The 15253-nt window shown below is 44.5% G+C and overlaps 1 protein-coding gene across 3 annotated transcripts in view; it reads left to right on the forward strand.

Moving 5' to 3' along the window:
* Positions 1–15253, forward strand: part of cntln (centlein, centrosomal protein) — a 110388-nt gene that overhangs the window by 39330 nt on the left and 55805 nt on the right. For all 3 annotated transcript variants that reach the window (XM_074629344.1, XM_074629343.1, XM_074629345.1), the window contains exons 11-13: positions 665–784; positions 3561–3682; positions 8024–8140. In XM_074629344.1, the coding sequence (XP_074485445.1) occupies positions 665–784; positions 3561–3682; positions 8024–8140 (359 nt within the window). The remainder of the gene's footprint in view (positions 1–664; positions 785–3560; positions 3683–8023; positions 8141–15253) is intronic.

Here is a 15253-nt window from a genome sequence, read left to right on the forward strand (position 1 = left end):
GTTCCCACTGCTTTTCTACAACGCGGCCCCAGTGCTTCTCCACTTCTTTATTTATTTCTACAGAAGAGGCTGGATAGCACACTGCACTCCCCCCCCCCCTAATCGGCGGCTCTTCCAGTTGTCCTATCAAGTGTAACCTGGAGGCCCCTAGTAGAGCAATTAGAGCGGCCTCCCTGCCCACCTCTTGTAATGAAGCCCAGCACATTCTGGAATCTATAGCCCCTTTAGTCTCCCCTAATGGGACATCATTATTGTCAAAGAAACAATGTAAATGGAAATGAACATACTCATTAGCCAGTCGCAGGGAGAAACCTTTGCCGCTCTCAGCTTGCAACTCCCACTTCCAAACACACACATGCACACACACACACACACACACACACACACACACACAAAACTGAACCTCCTTCTGCGGACTGCTGCTCCAGCCAGCTTGCTTTATTCCTCTGATAGCGTGTTTGTTTGCGTGTGCATATGTGTGCACCGAAGAAGACAATGTGCATGTGTTTTTTTTACTCAAGGTGAGAGGGGAATGGAATGAACATGGATGATTCCATTATTGGCATTCACTCAGTGTTTTCTACAGATGTTAATTGCTGCATGGGTTTGTGCCCGTCTGTGTAAAGTGAAGTGTGCTCAGTGCTTCTCTGCTTACCTGTCCCAGGGTGCACCAGTGCAGCGATCCAGGTCTCTGTCCCCAGCCAGCAGCGTGGGGTTGGGTAGCGGGAGGAGAGGAGGGGCAGAAAAGAAGATTCAAGACCTTGAGGAGCTGCTGCAACTGAAGGTAACTAGCTAACATAGATGAATTCACATAATATCCTCTCCTTTTTCCCATCTACATTAATCAATCTATCCCCAACTCTTTGTTATGGTTTATTCTAACTGTAAGTCCTTTATCCTCTTTGTCTTCTCTGTCACATGCCAGTGACTTTGAACCACTTCAAGGTATTGTTTGCTTGAATTGGACACATTCAATGACATAGTGGCGTCCAGCTGATAGCATGGAGCACCATTTAGGCGATAGTGGAGCTGCTTGTTGCTCTGGCCTCTATCTTACATATGATTGCTGCTATCAGCTGCTGGTTTGCAGCTCTCTAAGAGTCACAGTCTCCGAAGGGTTCAATTGCACCACTGCTGCCACTGCCTCCTCCATGACCTTCTCTTACAGTGTCTTTCACACACACACACATACAAATACATATGTGTGCACACACAAACGGAGCGTGCGTAGGCAGTGAAGCAGCAGGAGAGGAGCTGCTCTGGTGAAAGTGGATGCAGGCTGGTTTTTTTTTTTCCCTTAAACGAATCAGCTTTATTGGTCTTTTAACCTTCACATGCTCTATGACGTCTTTCTCACACTATTCTTCTATGTTTTTTTTTCTCTCTTGCTCTCAAATTCACTGCAAGTGAAATACACGCAATGTTCACCTCTCCCCTATGTTTCTTGTAAGGTCTCAAAATTTGACTTTCTCTCTTTTTATTGTATGTCAGCAGAGTATATTCTCCGCTGCCATAATCTTTGTTTTTTTTATTTTGACTTTTCCCCAAAGCTGCCCTCCTTGTTGCCTTTCTTTATCCTTTCCATCTTCCAGGCTGACCAGCGAGTGAGTGATTATGCAGAGGTCGTCTCCCTTTGAACACAATCTCAGGAACACATTAGGCGTCATTTTCTTGTCAGATCTGAAGTGTCTGAGTTACATCACTGGCAGACAACGTAGATTCAGACGACACGCATGACTGTCTTAGTTAATGGTGCCATTTACGTGTCTGCCAGTTGAGGGGCGTTTAGCAAAGGTATGCACCGAGAAAACTGTGATTGGCAACTCACATCTGTGGCCACATTAATGAGAGCATTAGTTCAGAGCGTGATTTAGTGGTCATGTCCTTTGCTTGGATCTGGCATTGAGCGAAATGCCCTCCATCAGCTACAGTTGAGACCTCACCTCCAGCGTCTTACAGTACAGTACTTCACTCCGTCTCCAGTTGATCCTATCCAATTCTTTCCAAAAGAATGCCTTTCAAATTGGGTACGCCAGCCTGTACCATTGACATTTTGACCTTAGCAGCTAACAGCAGACAAACAAACAATTCTCATAATAATGGCCTCTTTTTTTTCTTCTTCTTCCGCACACTTTCAAGTAAACAGTAGCTGTTGCTGTGTAATTATTTTTCAGCTTGAGAACGTCCACAGATGTGTATGCTGGCTGAGTAAGGGGGTGTATTGATCTGTGGGCAAGGGTCTGTGGCCTGATGACCAGAACTGGGCTGCCCAGGGGAAGCTCTGTAAGGAGCCTGGGAAGCCATGATGTGGCTAATGCCCTGCCACTTGCTCTCCATCCCACCCCCCCACCCCTCCATCAGTCAGCCTCAACTCTTCTGTGTCCTCCCCCAGCTCCTAGTTCCACCAGTTAACACTGCCCTGCTCTGGCCCCTTTCATTAGAGCCTTGTTTTTGAGAGGTTGGGGGCAGCTTGAAGGGGCCGAGGATGTCTTGCAGATGTCCTCTGTGAATAATCCGCACCAGGGAAAATCCATACTTGTCACATTGGCAGTGTGAATGTGCTTTGTGTGTGTGTGTGTGTGTGTGTGTGTGTGTGTGTGTGTCTGTGTGTGTGTGTGTGCACCTGTTGTGTGCATGTTTGTGCGCTCTCTCTCTGTTCTCTTTGTCCTTGTTAATAATAACAGGGCTGAGGGCTCGCATTTCCCTCTCTGCAGGGCAGCCGTGTCATATCAGCAGTAAACAAGCTCCTTCCCTTCAGAAAGCGCTCGACAACTCTCCCTAGCCCTGGCCACTCAAGCAGAAACCTGTCCTGCACTCTTCCTTTCACTTTCTCTTTTCGCTTTGCTCTCTCTCTCTTTCTTCTCTTTCTAATTTCTCCGTTCTCTCTCTCTTTCTCTTTCCTCTATTTTCATCAGCTGCCGTCCTCTCTTCCTTTGCTCTCTTTCCACCTCTGTTTGTCCTGCCTTTTGAAAGTGTTTTCTCCACCGCCCTCGCTGTTAAGGTCAGTGTGATGGGGAAGAGGGGTGCCCCTGACAAGAAAAATCTATATGTTGTCTTCTCTTACTCCTTCTTTAAAGCCGGAGCCCAATCTTGCTGTGTTTTAATAGCTGTCAACAACAGTGTCGGCAACAAGCCCACCACTACAACCCCCACCCAACACAACACGTACTGGTCATCAGTTGGTAACTCCAGTGAGTGAGTTTCTTTGCTGAGTGTGTGTGTGTGTGTGTGCGCTTGGTGTTCCGTGGCCCCATTGACTCGTCGTGTAAATGTCGTCCCTTAATGATGTCTCAGTTGCCCAGTGAGAGTGGAAGCACTTGTCAGGGAGGGAAGGCGAAGAAAGAAAAGAATCTGAACCCACTGGTTTCTGTCAGACGGAGGTGTTTCAGCTGTAGACCAGTTTAAATATGTAGACGGCGAGGGGCTTTTCTCAGCTTCCCTGCCACACTGCTGTGCCAGTGTAAATGAAGCTGACTCCTTATTTCAGTTAAGTTATGTTTCATTTGACATGTACAACTTTTGTAGAGAAAAAAACCCCATCTTGTCACTGTGTCTTACAGATGGCGGAGAATGAAGAGCTCAGGAGGGCTCATGATCAGCGCCGTGAACGCCTGCGTCTGATTCAAACCAACTACAAGACAGTCAGAGACCAGCTGAAAGCGATGGAGAAATCAAGTGGCTTGTGAGTACACGGTGTACACATGTTTAGTTACAAACTCTTGTCACACAGCTAAGGGTGTCACGAAACCAGAAATTTAGTAGTCGATACCAATACCAGTCAAATTCCACGATTCTTGATACCAATTTGATAACACGGTAAAAAACAAAAGTAAAACAATAAATCCCATGTACCCCAAAATACACTCCTTTATTACTGTTTGCATACTGGTTTTTGTTAGGATGTTAAACAGGTCATAATTCCCTCTCTATTATCTTTTTTATATTTCTGTGAAAACATCTCCTTCAACACTATTTTTTACTGAATATGGCTTATCATAATTATCACAATGTAAATCAGTGGCACCTGTAGTTAGCTGGTAGCTCTGTGCAGGACTGTGCTGCGTCCCAAACACAATTATCGTCTCCGGGAGGACGGGACGGCATTAGTCACGAGCCCTGACGGTAGAAAAACGAGTACCATCACATAGGGCTGGGCGATATGGAGAAAATCCAATATCATGATATTTTTTACCAAATACCCCGATATTGATATTGAGATGATATTGTAGGGTTGCCCATTGGTGTTTTCACAGAAGATTTACACATTGAGATTTCGATAAATAATCTTCAGTAATGAGGATATAATGACTAAGTGGCTAAAGGCAAATAATAGAACAGCTAGAATAGTCTGGTCAGTTCAGAAAATGACATCACTTTACTGTAATGCAGCCTTTAAAACCAGGAAAAGACAACACTTATGCTGCATTACTATATTACTATATCCAAAATCGAAGATAATATCTAGTCTCATATTACAATATCAATATAATATATTGCCCAGCCCTAGCGTCACATTTTCAGAATTTGTCATCTACTTGGTATCAAATTATCGGTTTTCGTGACATCCCTTCACACAACAAAAGTTGAACAATGCACAGGACGTGTTGGTGTACACACATTTCATAAAACACAGAGGACCTCTGCATACACAAAGTAACTTGGATAACTTCCAGCAGCAGGCAGTAAGAGACGTTTCAAAGCACATAACTCACATTGCCTTATGTTAAAAACCCTTGTGAAATGCTACAACCCTCTGAAACCGCTCACAAAGAGTCTTAGGGACTCATTGCTCTCCACATGTTGTCTGACAAGACCTGAGTGCTGGATTTGGGAAGGTGGGAGAAATTCCTTCCTTTTGCCTTTGAAAAGCTCTGAGGTTTTAAGCCCAGTCAATTTGGGCCGTTTTGTGCCAAGTGTGTGTGCGCTTCTGCGTCTCTCCTCCCTCAGCGTTCATTAGGATGTGAGAGCCAGAGGCTGGAGGTGTCTGGTCCTGGGGGGTGCAAGGTGTTTGAGAAGTCCTGTGAAGGGAGGAGGGGGAGAGGAAGAGGAGGGGGAGAGGAGGGTCCATTTCCTGCCTCGATCTGTTATCTCCACCAGAAACCACGGGATTTTTACACAAAGTGGAAAATGTCATTAATATAAGAGTAGTTCTCTCCATCGTCTCCCCCAGCCTTTTCCCACTTTTTCTGTCTCTGTTTCTTTTCTCCAACAGCATCGCCGAGTCCATTTTAAAATGTAACTAAAGGTGCATATGTTTGGTGGCCGCGCGGGAGCAAAGTGTTGACCCCGTCAGCTGTTTTCTCTCCGGGTTAATTAAAGAAAACAGCAGTGCAATGTGAGCCCGTGTGAAAGTGGAGTGAGTGAGAGAGCGTGTTCAGCGCTAGGCTCGACTCGGCTCATGTCAGCTCAGCGCGGCTCAACAGCATGTGTCTGAGACAGTGGGAACAAAGACGGAGAGATGTAGAGAGAGAGAAAACTCTCAGAGTCAACACCAGTTGTGCTGCCGTTTCTACATTTTAGCAGGTTATCAAAGAAACTGCTCTGCGTGGGGAAATTAATGGGCTTTTGTCGGAGCCTGCCTTGATTTTGTGAGGAGAAAACATGTATGTTTTTATGATAAGACAAACGGGGCCGTGGTAAAAGAGAAAAGAGCTAAGAAGACCTACAAATCCATAATAATACGTTTGTAGTGTCAGTGTATTTGTATTTCATGACTGATTTGACATAAAATTGATGCAATAGGCAGCTTTGCCCTTTTCAGTCAGAGCCCTCCATGGCACCAGCCAGTCACTCAATGTTATGATCCTGGCATTCATTTGGCATTAAGCCCCATCCTTAAATAGCTGTTAAACCCACTGGGGTAATGCCAGCCTGAATGAGAGACAATAGAAAATGACTTAAATACTCCCATTAGTGCTGGGAAATCAGGGCCCTAACAAGTCAGTGGGGATAGGCGTCGAGTCTCATTGCATTTCCAGCTTGTTAGGGATTTCCCTGCAGCTTCCATGCTGTGTTGTTGCCTTTTTGGAAAGATGCAGGGGGTCGTTTTAGTTTCCCTTTTGTGTGCAGGACCAAAAGATAAGACTGCGATGTGTCTCCCTCCCCCTTACCTGCCACACAAATACGCCTAAATACTTCAGTTTATATACACAGTATACGTCAACTAAAATATATTAGCGTTAGACACTAACATAATTTTTCTTGTTTCCCCTCATATCAATCTTCACCTCTCATAAAGTATTGAATTAAACAATTGGTTGCTGCACGGGCCAGCTGCTGAGTGACGTCACCGGTGTGTGTGATAACCAGTCCCACCCAGGATAGAACTACCGACCAATCACGAAGCAGACGAAGGGTCCATCGGCTCATCAGCATGCAGGCGGTGCGCAGTTGGCCAGTCCCAGTGAAACCACCCTGCCATTCACCATTACCACAGTATTTTCCCAAAATGGCATGAAGGAGAGGGGGAAAAAAGCCCAACTTCTTATTTATATTAGAGAAGGGAAAAAGTTTTTTAATCAGACTGGGGATGATGAGGGTGAGCAAATAAAATTAAAGGTTATTAAAGCATCCGTACTCTGATCAAAGTTGCGCCCATAAACAGATTCCCCCTGAATCAGAGCAATTAGCCGCAGCAGCGTGGAAAAGTTCTCTCTATTTCCTCCTGCTTAATAATGGAAACTAGGATACCATAGGGGAGGAAGCACTGAGGCCTGAAGAAGATAGCTCTCTCATGGCTCCATGTTCAACAGCTTTTAGGCCCACTGTAAACAAATTAAAATGCTTTAAAAAGCTTTACCGTGACTTAATAAAGCTTCATACACCTTTCATAAGGAATGCGGTTGATACGCTACATACTTAAAAATCGCAGAGAGAGAATTAAAACAGAGCTGTGGGTAAAATATCATGTACTTTTACAGCTCCGGGCAGTGTTAAGAGAGCTCAGCGCTGAATTCACCGTGTGCTCGCTGTAGAATCAGTAAAAGTGTATCAATCTCTGTGACTATACAGTGAGATTATCCGTTAAGTAGCTTTGCACTCTGGGAAACGAACCCAAGCACACAGATAGCACACGTATACACTCACCCGCCGCATACACTACGAAGAAGTTCAAGGGCTCCAAATTGCTCACAGGGGCATTAGCAGTATTAAATGAAAACATTTGCCGTTTCTCAGCAGCCTCCAACTCCCAGGCACCGGGGTTTAAGTAGTATTAGCGCAGTGTGGCTGTGTCTACATAGCCAATAATGACCACGGGAAAAGGAGCCCTCCGCAATAGCAGTGACCCTCACAATCCATTTCCACACCTCTACCTCATTGATTGAGTGAGAAACTGTAGTGTGTGTGTGTGTGACAAAAATCATATTCTCTTCTGCGACTTTTGCAATTTTGTGGATTTTTCACTAAAGGCCGTTTTAGTTTGCAAATGAAAGGCTAATTGGAATTGAATGTGTTGGGCTAAGGCTGATTGATGAGTTGGGTTTGAGCAGGGATGCAGTTGAGGGCAGTAGGGACAGTGTGTGTGTGCGCGAGTTGAAGGGGAAGTTCAATGGAGGGGGCAGCCACTGAGCACAAAGTGTCATTAAGTATTCATAAGTGAGGTGTAGACATTTGAATGACCTCGTTTGCGAGTGCGTTTTTTGCCATTATTTACATTTGCATGGCACACAGGGAATGGTCCGCCGCCCTGCCACACAGGCAGTGCCCTGGGCTTTAACAAACATGCATACGTGTGTACATGATTTGCCACTGAAATGTCAAAGTCAAGGCTGCGCATTTGAATACTGCTAAAGATGGCTGAATAACAAAAACAGAGTGAGACTAAGGGGCCTCGATGCCCCCATGTGAATTGGCCAGAGGCGGCAAGATGATATACAGTACCAACCATTTTTCCCTTGTTAGTATGTTTGTGTGTGTGTGTGTGTGTGTGCTATAAGTGAGTCTATCTGTTCAATTTACATGTATGTCTTTGCCTCTACATTTGTACTTTTTGTCTTCTTATATACTGCATGTGTGTGTCCAGGCCAGGTGGAAGGACGCAGCGTGCACAACCGTGGCAGCTAAGACAAGAGAACAGTGATGCAGTGTGGAATGAGCTGGCCTATTTGAAAAACCTCACTAGGAAACTCTCCATTGAAAAGTAAGTCACCTGCTGTTGAACATAGATACTACCAGCACTGGACGTTTGAGCGTGCATGCATATGCATATATTCCTTCTTTCTCTCTCTCTTACACGTGTACACGCATGCCGACACGCACTCCCACTGTCCCTACTTGTTTGTGGGTGTTAAAAATCTGAGTGTGCCCTTCCCAACTTCACAGCGTCCACCTAGCCCTCCACATCATTACCAGCCAGCAGGGGCCAAAGCACGATCATTAGACTCTGTGCTCATTTGTAAAATTGGCTGCCCAAAAATTTCACACATAAAAGTGCAGGAAGTCAAATCACATTATCAGAATCCCTGGCTGTGTCTTTGTGAAATAATTGCATTTTTAATGGAACCTTTATGCCAAAATGTAGTCCTGTTGCTAAGTGAGTATCAATAAGACACTTTGTTTTGGTGTTTTACTAGCAGTGTGACTTTTTCTGTAAGAGGTTCTTTTCATTTAATTTCTGTCTTTGTTACTTTCCTCCTGTCTTTGTCTTTTAGTCCGTCTCTGGGTGTAGTATAGCCATTGTCTTGTTTGATCTAGAGAAGCCCCTGTAACCGTACCACTAACACTGACCCTCCGTGATGCTACACAAAGCTTGGCCTAAAGCCACAGTCTTCCTCTCCCCTATCTCCCTTAGCCTTCACCTCTCCTCACCTCTTCCCTCCTCTATCCTATGCCTCTGTACCCTCCTCTTGCTACTTGTCTTCCCAGTTACCTCCCTGCGGTCCTCCGTGATGCTGCAGTAGGCTGAGGCCAGTATTCTGGTACTTGCCCCCCCCACCGCCCTCTACTGCTTTCCCCTCTGCTCACCCCCCTGCCCTGTCCTCCTAATCCCAGCTGAGCTCATTATGATATAGCCCGGCTGCCTCTCTCCAAGCCTGAGCTGTCCGAGCTAATTACAGGCTAGCAGCCCTAGTGCCGCCGATGCTGCCTGTTAAGGGATGTCCATCCGTCTGCCTGCCTGCCTGCCCGGCCACGACTAGAGCCGAGCAGAGTTGAGCACTGGATGGTCTGGGGGTGGGGCAAGAGGGGGTGGGGGGTGGGGGGTGGGGGGGGGGGGGGGGGGGGGGGGGCAGACTACGGTGAACGCGTACGGCCCTTGGAACTGACCTGCGAGGGAAACCTCGAGGGATGAACAGCGGCTGCCCTCTTTCCTAGCTGTGTAACTGGCCTGTCCTCCGGGGTTAGTGTTGATCCCCTTCATGTGCCCCTGAACCAGCTCCACCTCATCTCCTCCGTTCCCGCCCCCCCCAGGGCCCCTCCTTACCCGGGTGGCTGGTGCAAAGTAAACTTGGCCGGGGTCTTTAAACTTGTGCTTTAGAAAAACTCTCCGTTCCAGGGCACGCATCTGCACACACACACGCACAGCTCAGCGTGTTAAACTAAGCGAAAGCATACTGCCCATCTCTATTCCACTGCTCGCTTACTCCCATACCTGTTGTCGGACGGAACGGGAACAGATAAGGTTGTTGGCACCATGGACGAAGCCAGCTTAACCAAACAGCTTTACTTCCCTGCAATGCAAATTTGTGTTGAGAGGCAATAGAAAAGTGTGTCCATCACAGTGCAACAACAACAAGAGTTTTTTGGAAGCATAACTGCCAGGAAACTACTGGGGAAAGCTGTTGCGGCTTGTTGACCGTATTATAATGATTGTGCTTGTGAAGGTTATGCTAGATAAGTGTTAGCAATGATACACTAATGGGTAATTAACTCCTGGCAGCTGAAGAATTTAGGGCCAAATAAAGGGCCCTTATAAAGCTTTAGATGCCAAGTGGCTGGCTGTAGAGGAGAGTCTCTGTTTAATCTAATTCGCTCTTCCTTATTGTCATGATATTGTGCACAGATGTTCCCTATCACCTTCTTCAAAAACAGCACTTGTAAAACGCCGTCTCGAGGCCCAAATGACCGTTTCCCAGAATGAATATTGCTGGGATAAGTCCTGCACAGTGGGTCCCCACAGTGTTAAGAGAAGGTTATGAAGCCCAGGCCCCCCCTCTAATCTCTGCACTCGAGTAAGAGGTTGAGCAAGAAGGTGAAACAGGTCTGTTTGTCTGCTCTTTGAGCTGATTTACTGGCTCCCTGTGGCTCATCCTAATGACTTAAGGATGCAGTAAGCAACAAATTGCTTATTGTTTGACAATCTTTTACAAGAAAAGTATAGAGAATTATCAGCAGGATGGTTTTCTTGTGTCGTGTTTTGTGGGATGGTGTCTCTGTGAACATTGTTAAGATGCACATATTATTTGGTCAGTACATTTTAAAAAGACATGCACTACATAGTCAAACAAACACAGGACTTTCAACCAGGATACTGCTGTTCATGGCCCATGTGAAACTAAAAGTAAACATTGATTTTGTCACGTCATTTGTTAGTCTCGTGACTGGTTAGTACCATTAGTCCCATGAGTCACGTGAGTGAAGTTAACGCAAACATTTCCTAACCCTATCTAAGTGGTTGTGTTGCCTAAACCTCCTTTTAAAAACAGAAGTTTGTTTTGAAAGGACCCTGTGCATGTAGCAAGCGTATATTGACACGCCATCCCTGACATGTCCAAAACTAACGCTAGACACTTGTGAATTGGTATCTGATGCCGATGGGCCCTGACCAAGTGGCGGTATTTGACGAGTTGGGAGTAAGAATGTGTTGACTTTTTACATTGGTTGCACTGGTGCGCCTAAGTTTTTCATTTAGGTGCACTAGCACATAATTTAGATGCACACAAAATTGTATACATTTTTATAAATTACAAATACATTTTGAGCTTTACCTTTTTTGTCATGTGTTTGTTCCCATAGACATTGGTATGTTCTTAACACATCATGTAAATGATTGGAAACAGGAATAAAGGTGCAGATAAATGTTTTTTGAAGCCATCTCCGCCAAAGATGTTGGGTCAGAAGGGCGCCGGAAGTAGGGGGTCCTTGGGACCAGGGCCAGGGGACAGGGGACAGGGGACAGGGGTAACGGGCACCGCGCATTTTTCTCGCCGAAAAAACAATGAATAGTCTTCACTTTGAATTAGCGGTATTTTTTAACACACATACACACACAGAGACAGACCTGCTAAATGTCAGGCGTACCAGTGCGACCAGTGAACCCATTTAGTCGCACTTGACAGGGCTTTGGTTGCATGTGCCAAAGTGGTCTCATTCTGGAGCCCTGACTCTACACACTATTATGTCACTTAAAAAGCTGTTGACAAGAATTCAATTTATCCATCACGGCATACTCAGACATTGACGTGAATTGGAAATATAATTAACCGAGTTGAATTTGTCTAAAACACTTCATGTATTGATGCTAGCCATCACATGATTTCAACTTGTCTTGATAGTACGGGACTGCCATGTTGCTTTCATTACTTAAGAGTAATGTATGCTTGCCGCATCCGCAAGGGTTGCGAGTGTCTGCACAGCAAAAAATGACATCACACCATCAAGACACTATTTGCCGCGAAGAGAAATCTGCACGGAGTATAAAAGATCCAAATGTTTCCTTGTCACGATTTCACGTCAGCTCATGTCCGTGTGCCTGTCCTTGCAGAAAGTATAACCGAGGCTTTAGTTAGCAAACAATCCCACTAGTATGCATTGACAGAATCTGACACGAAGACCCATCTCTCAACATTTAATCAGTTTACAATATCTCTCAGATGCACGCTGGAGTGCTTTTAAGTCAAAGGGCACAGACAAATAAACTAGTTGACACCGAGGATGATTTTTGATTGAGATTTCCTTCCGGCTGTAGTAGATAGCTGGCAAGCAGCTACGGGCAGGGTGGGCGAGAAAATTCGCAGTGGGATCATTTTATATGCCTCATTATGCATCTGTCTGCGGCACTCCATGTCCGTGCTTGTTAATTGTTGTTAAAGGTCTGTTGGTAAAAAGAGGCAGGGATTATTTAGGCACCATAAACAGAATAAACACATGCAGTGCACCCTCAGACTTAAGATGCTATACTCAGACGACATCAAAGCATAAATTAGCTAGCGATTACTGGGGAAAAAGCCTTTGAGATCATTTGCACTACAGCAGCAGTGAAAGCTCCTCTGTGGAGAGTGACCATTATGGACGTGAACCTCCCCAATAAGCGACGTTGACACTAATTAAGTTTAATAAAGTTTACCCCGATGTTCCTCATATTCCTCCATTTCTTTTCGTTTCATCTTGATTTGCTAAAAGGTATTAGAAGTAATGAGAGTCTTTTGCCCCCCGGACCAGGGCTTAGTTGGAGGAGGGACACATTTGCTCACACAAACACACACACACACACACAGAATGTTTTATGCATGTTTTTAAATCAGACAACTAAGGTTTTTCCTTCATTAATTATTTGGTAAATTAATTATTGTGTAAAAAAAAAAAAAACTTGCTTTAGTAATTATGATGCAAGCTTCAGTGCGCCATCAAGTCTTAGCTGGTCCCTTAACAAGATGAAATTAGAGCACAAAGAACACAGTTATTTCAAAGAACCAAACCTCAGAAATGCAATAGAGTGCTACAGGATTGAGTCCTAAAGCCAGGAAATGAGTTAGCATATTAGCACTTCTGGTTCCCTCATCTGGAAGTCAATGGGTTTTTAGTTGGATGCCTGAAATAAGGTCTGTGTTTAACACAAGCTTAATAGATTTTAACGTTTTGTTCTATGACATAAAATACGTCAGTAAATATCCCACTGTAGTGTAGTTCGTTTATAGCCTATCGTTAGCTTTTTACTTCTGGCGATTGCATGCATACTTCAAAAATCATAAAAGTGGTGTTCATTTGTGGAGATTATTTTACAGAACACAACGTGTAAGTATCATAGACATTTGTTTTCCACAAAGATTATTTTCTGCAATAATACAAAATCCAATGGAAAAATCCCATTGGCTTTTTGTCGAGGGAACCATGGATGTATAAAGAGAACTGGCTACAACGTTGTAGGCGGGCTCCCGTTCATTCCTATGAGAGTTGCTCGGTGGCGCATGAAGCCGAAATGGCTCGACTGCCGAGTGATAAAGTATCCGGATCTTCCAGCGATCTTCCGCATCCATTGGGCCCGTAGAGCAGGCGCAGTAGCGTTTCCTTTAACCCCGCCTCCCAACCTTTGAGGCGGTTTTGGTCACATTCACATGAACGGTTCGACTACTAGTGCATTTTGCAACTTTTAGGACCTAATGATTTTAATAATGGTTATTATCAAAGGCATCACATGATGGACACAGAAGTTATACTACCGCCATTTGGCCACTACGAAAATTAGTTCAAAGCCTGGCGCTCTTCCTGGGGGCTTGGAGGGAACCAGGGTGATTCTATCCTTGTGGTTGGCCTACAAAAATGTGTCATCCTTGAAGCACTCTATTCACACATACAATAGAGCATGTACAGTAGTGTGCCTATCTCCTCTCATATTCAAATAGTCATTGACTGTGGAAGTGGTATTTACTTGTTCCTCATGTTTAATAAATACAACATTATGGTATTGTTTTATTCCATATTAGGATACCTCGCAGCGTCAACAAGGCTCTTAAACAGGGAATATGGTGGATATCCTAGGTTGTTTCCACCAGTGGTTATTACATGAATCCCCATTTACCTCTCATATAAGTGGCCTGTGGCTGGAGAACCAACTCTTAAAGACTCACTGTTGCTGCTGCCGCTGCATCGCCAAAAGCTAAAATACAGCACTGAGCCACGTAAACTCCACTAGTCACCATTTCTGCTGACAGCAGTGGCTTATCCACCCAAACTCCCTCCATGAATGAACAGCCCTCTAGTCTGAGTTTAACCATAGGGGAATCCCCCCCTAAAAACAAAATTCTTTCCCCAGCGATAAAAATGCCAGAGGTTTTTTCGCTTTCTCACCCTATTCCCTGCTGTTCCTGTGTATTTTTATGTGCCGAGCAAGAAACCAAGAGGAGGCTGGCGCGTGAAAGCAGCACAATGGCTACAGATGATGTTGTGTTGTACACCCTTGTGGATGGAGGCTGGCAGTTTGCGCTCTAAGCTGTGTTAGGTGCAACACAGGTAGAGACAAGATCAAATGACACAGCGTGGATAGCTCAGGGCTGAAGTTCTAGCGCTGCACGAGAGAGAAAATGTTTTCAAAAACGGGGCCAAAAGAGCGGCGTGAGACACAGACTTACATTGCAGACCACATTATTACCAAACATAACACTTGTCTAGTGCCTTTAGTTTGGTTTCTGCCAAGAAACTTCTTTTACTTTTATGCCTGCTGAGTGTTATTCTACCTCAGGTGAAGCGGCAAGTTGAGAGGGAATTGGAAATTGTCCGGCTAGCTTCATTTGATTTATCATTTTAGATTTAAAAAAAAAAAAAAGACTTGAAATACCCTATAGGAGGTGTGGCTACAGAGCACCTCTTCTCCTGTGTGATAGCAAGGATATGAAAACATCTCAGATTAATTGTAGGTTACTGAAGGTAGTGTAACGTAGGGAAAAGGGTCTGGAATTAGTTTCAGGTGGAGGCGGCTATAATGTGATGCCTTGAGGTTGGGATTTAGCTCAATGTTACCGCAGCCTTAAACATCCTTTTGAATTCTCAAAGCTACTCTTTTCCCATCATCAGGACCCCAATAGGCTGAAAATAGTAAGCATCTGTTTATCAAATGATGTACTCACACAAGGAAGCAACGTGTCAGGAGTGAGGCTGTGAGGGAGGATTGGAGCAAACATTCAAGGCAACGGTTTTGTGCGGTCGCAAATTAAAAGAGAAGGAAAAGAGAACACTGTAGAAAGTGGTTTCATTTAATGGTGTAATTAAATGTCAATTTTCCGTCATTGACCAAATTAGCCACAAAAAGAAAAGATAATTCCAAATGTGATGTTTGGACAGAAAACAAAACTCTTAGCATTGTAACATTGTGACTCACATCATTTAACTTTACAAGACTAAAGCAAATGTGACAAAATGGAATAACAATCAGTTCTAAAATACAAATTGACCTGTAAATTGTTTTTGCATTTATTTTAACTTTCACTAAATAATAAGGATGTCAAATTCGTTTTAACGACACTAATTTCTTTAACGCATTAACGCAATCGATCTTTCGGAGGTTGTACTGGGCTCAGTATTAAAGGTGGAGTGAAGATAC

This window comes from Sebastes fasciatus, chromosome 3 (assembly GCF_043250625.1).
Source record: "Sebastes fasciatus isolate fSebFas1 chromosome 3, fSebFas1.pri, whole genome shotgun sequence".
In the NCBI taxonomy this organism is placed as follows: Eukaryota; Metazoa; Chordata; class Actinopteri; order Perciformes; family Sebastidae; genus Sebastes; species Sebastes fasciatus.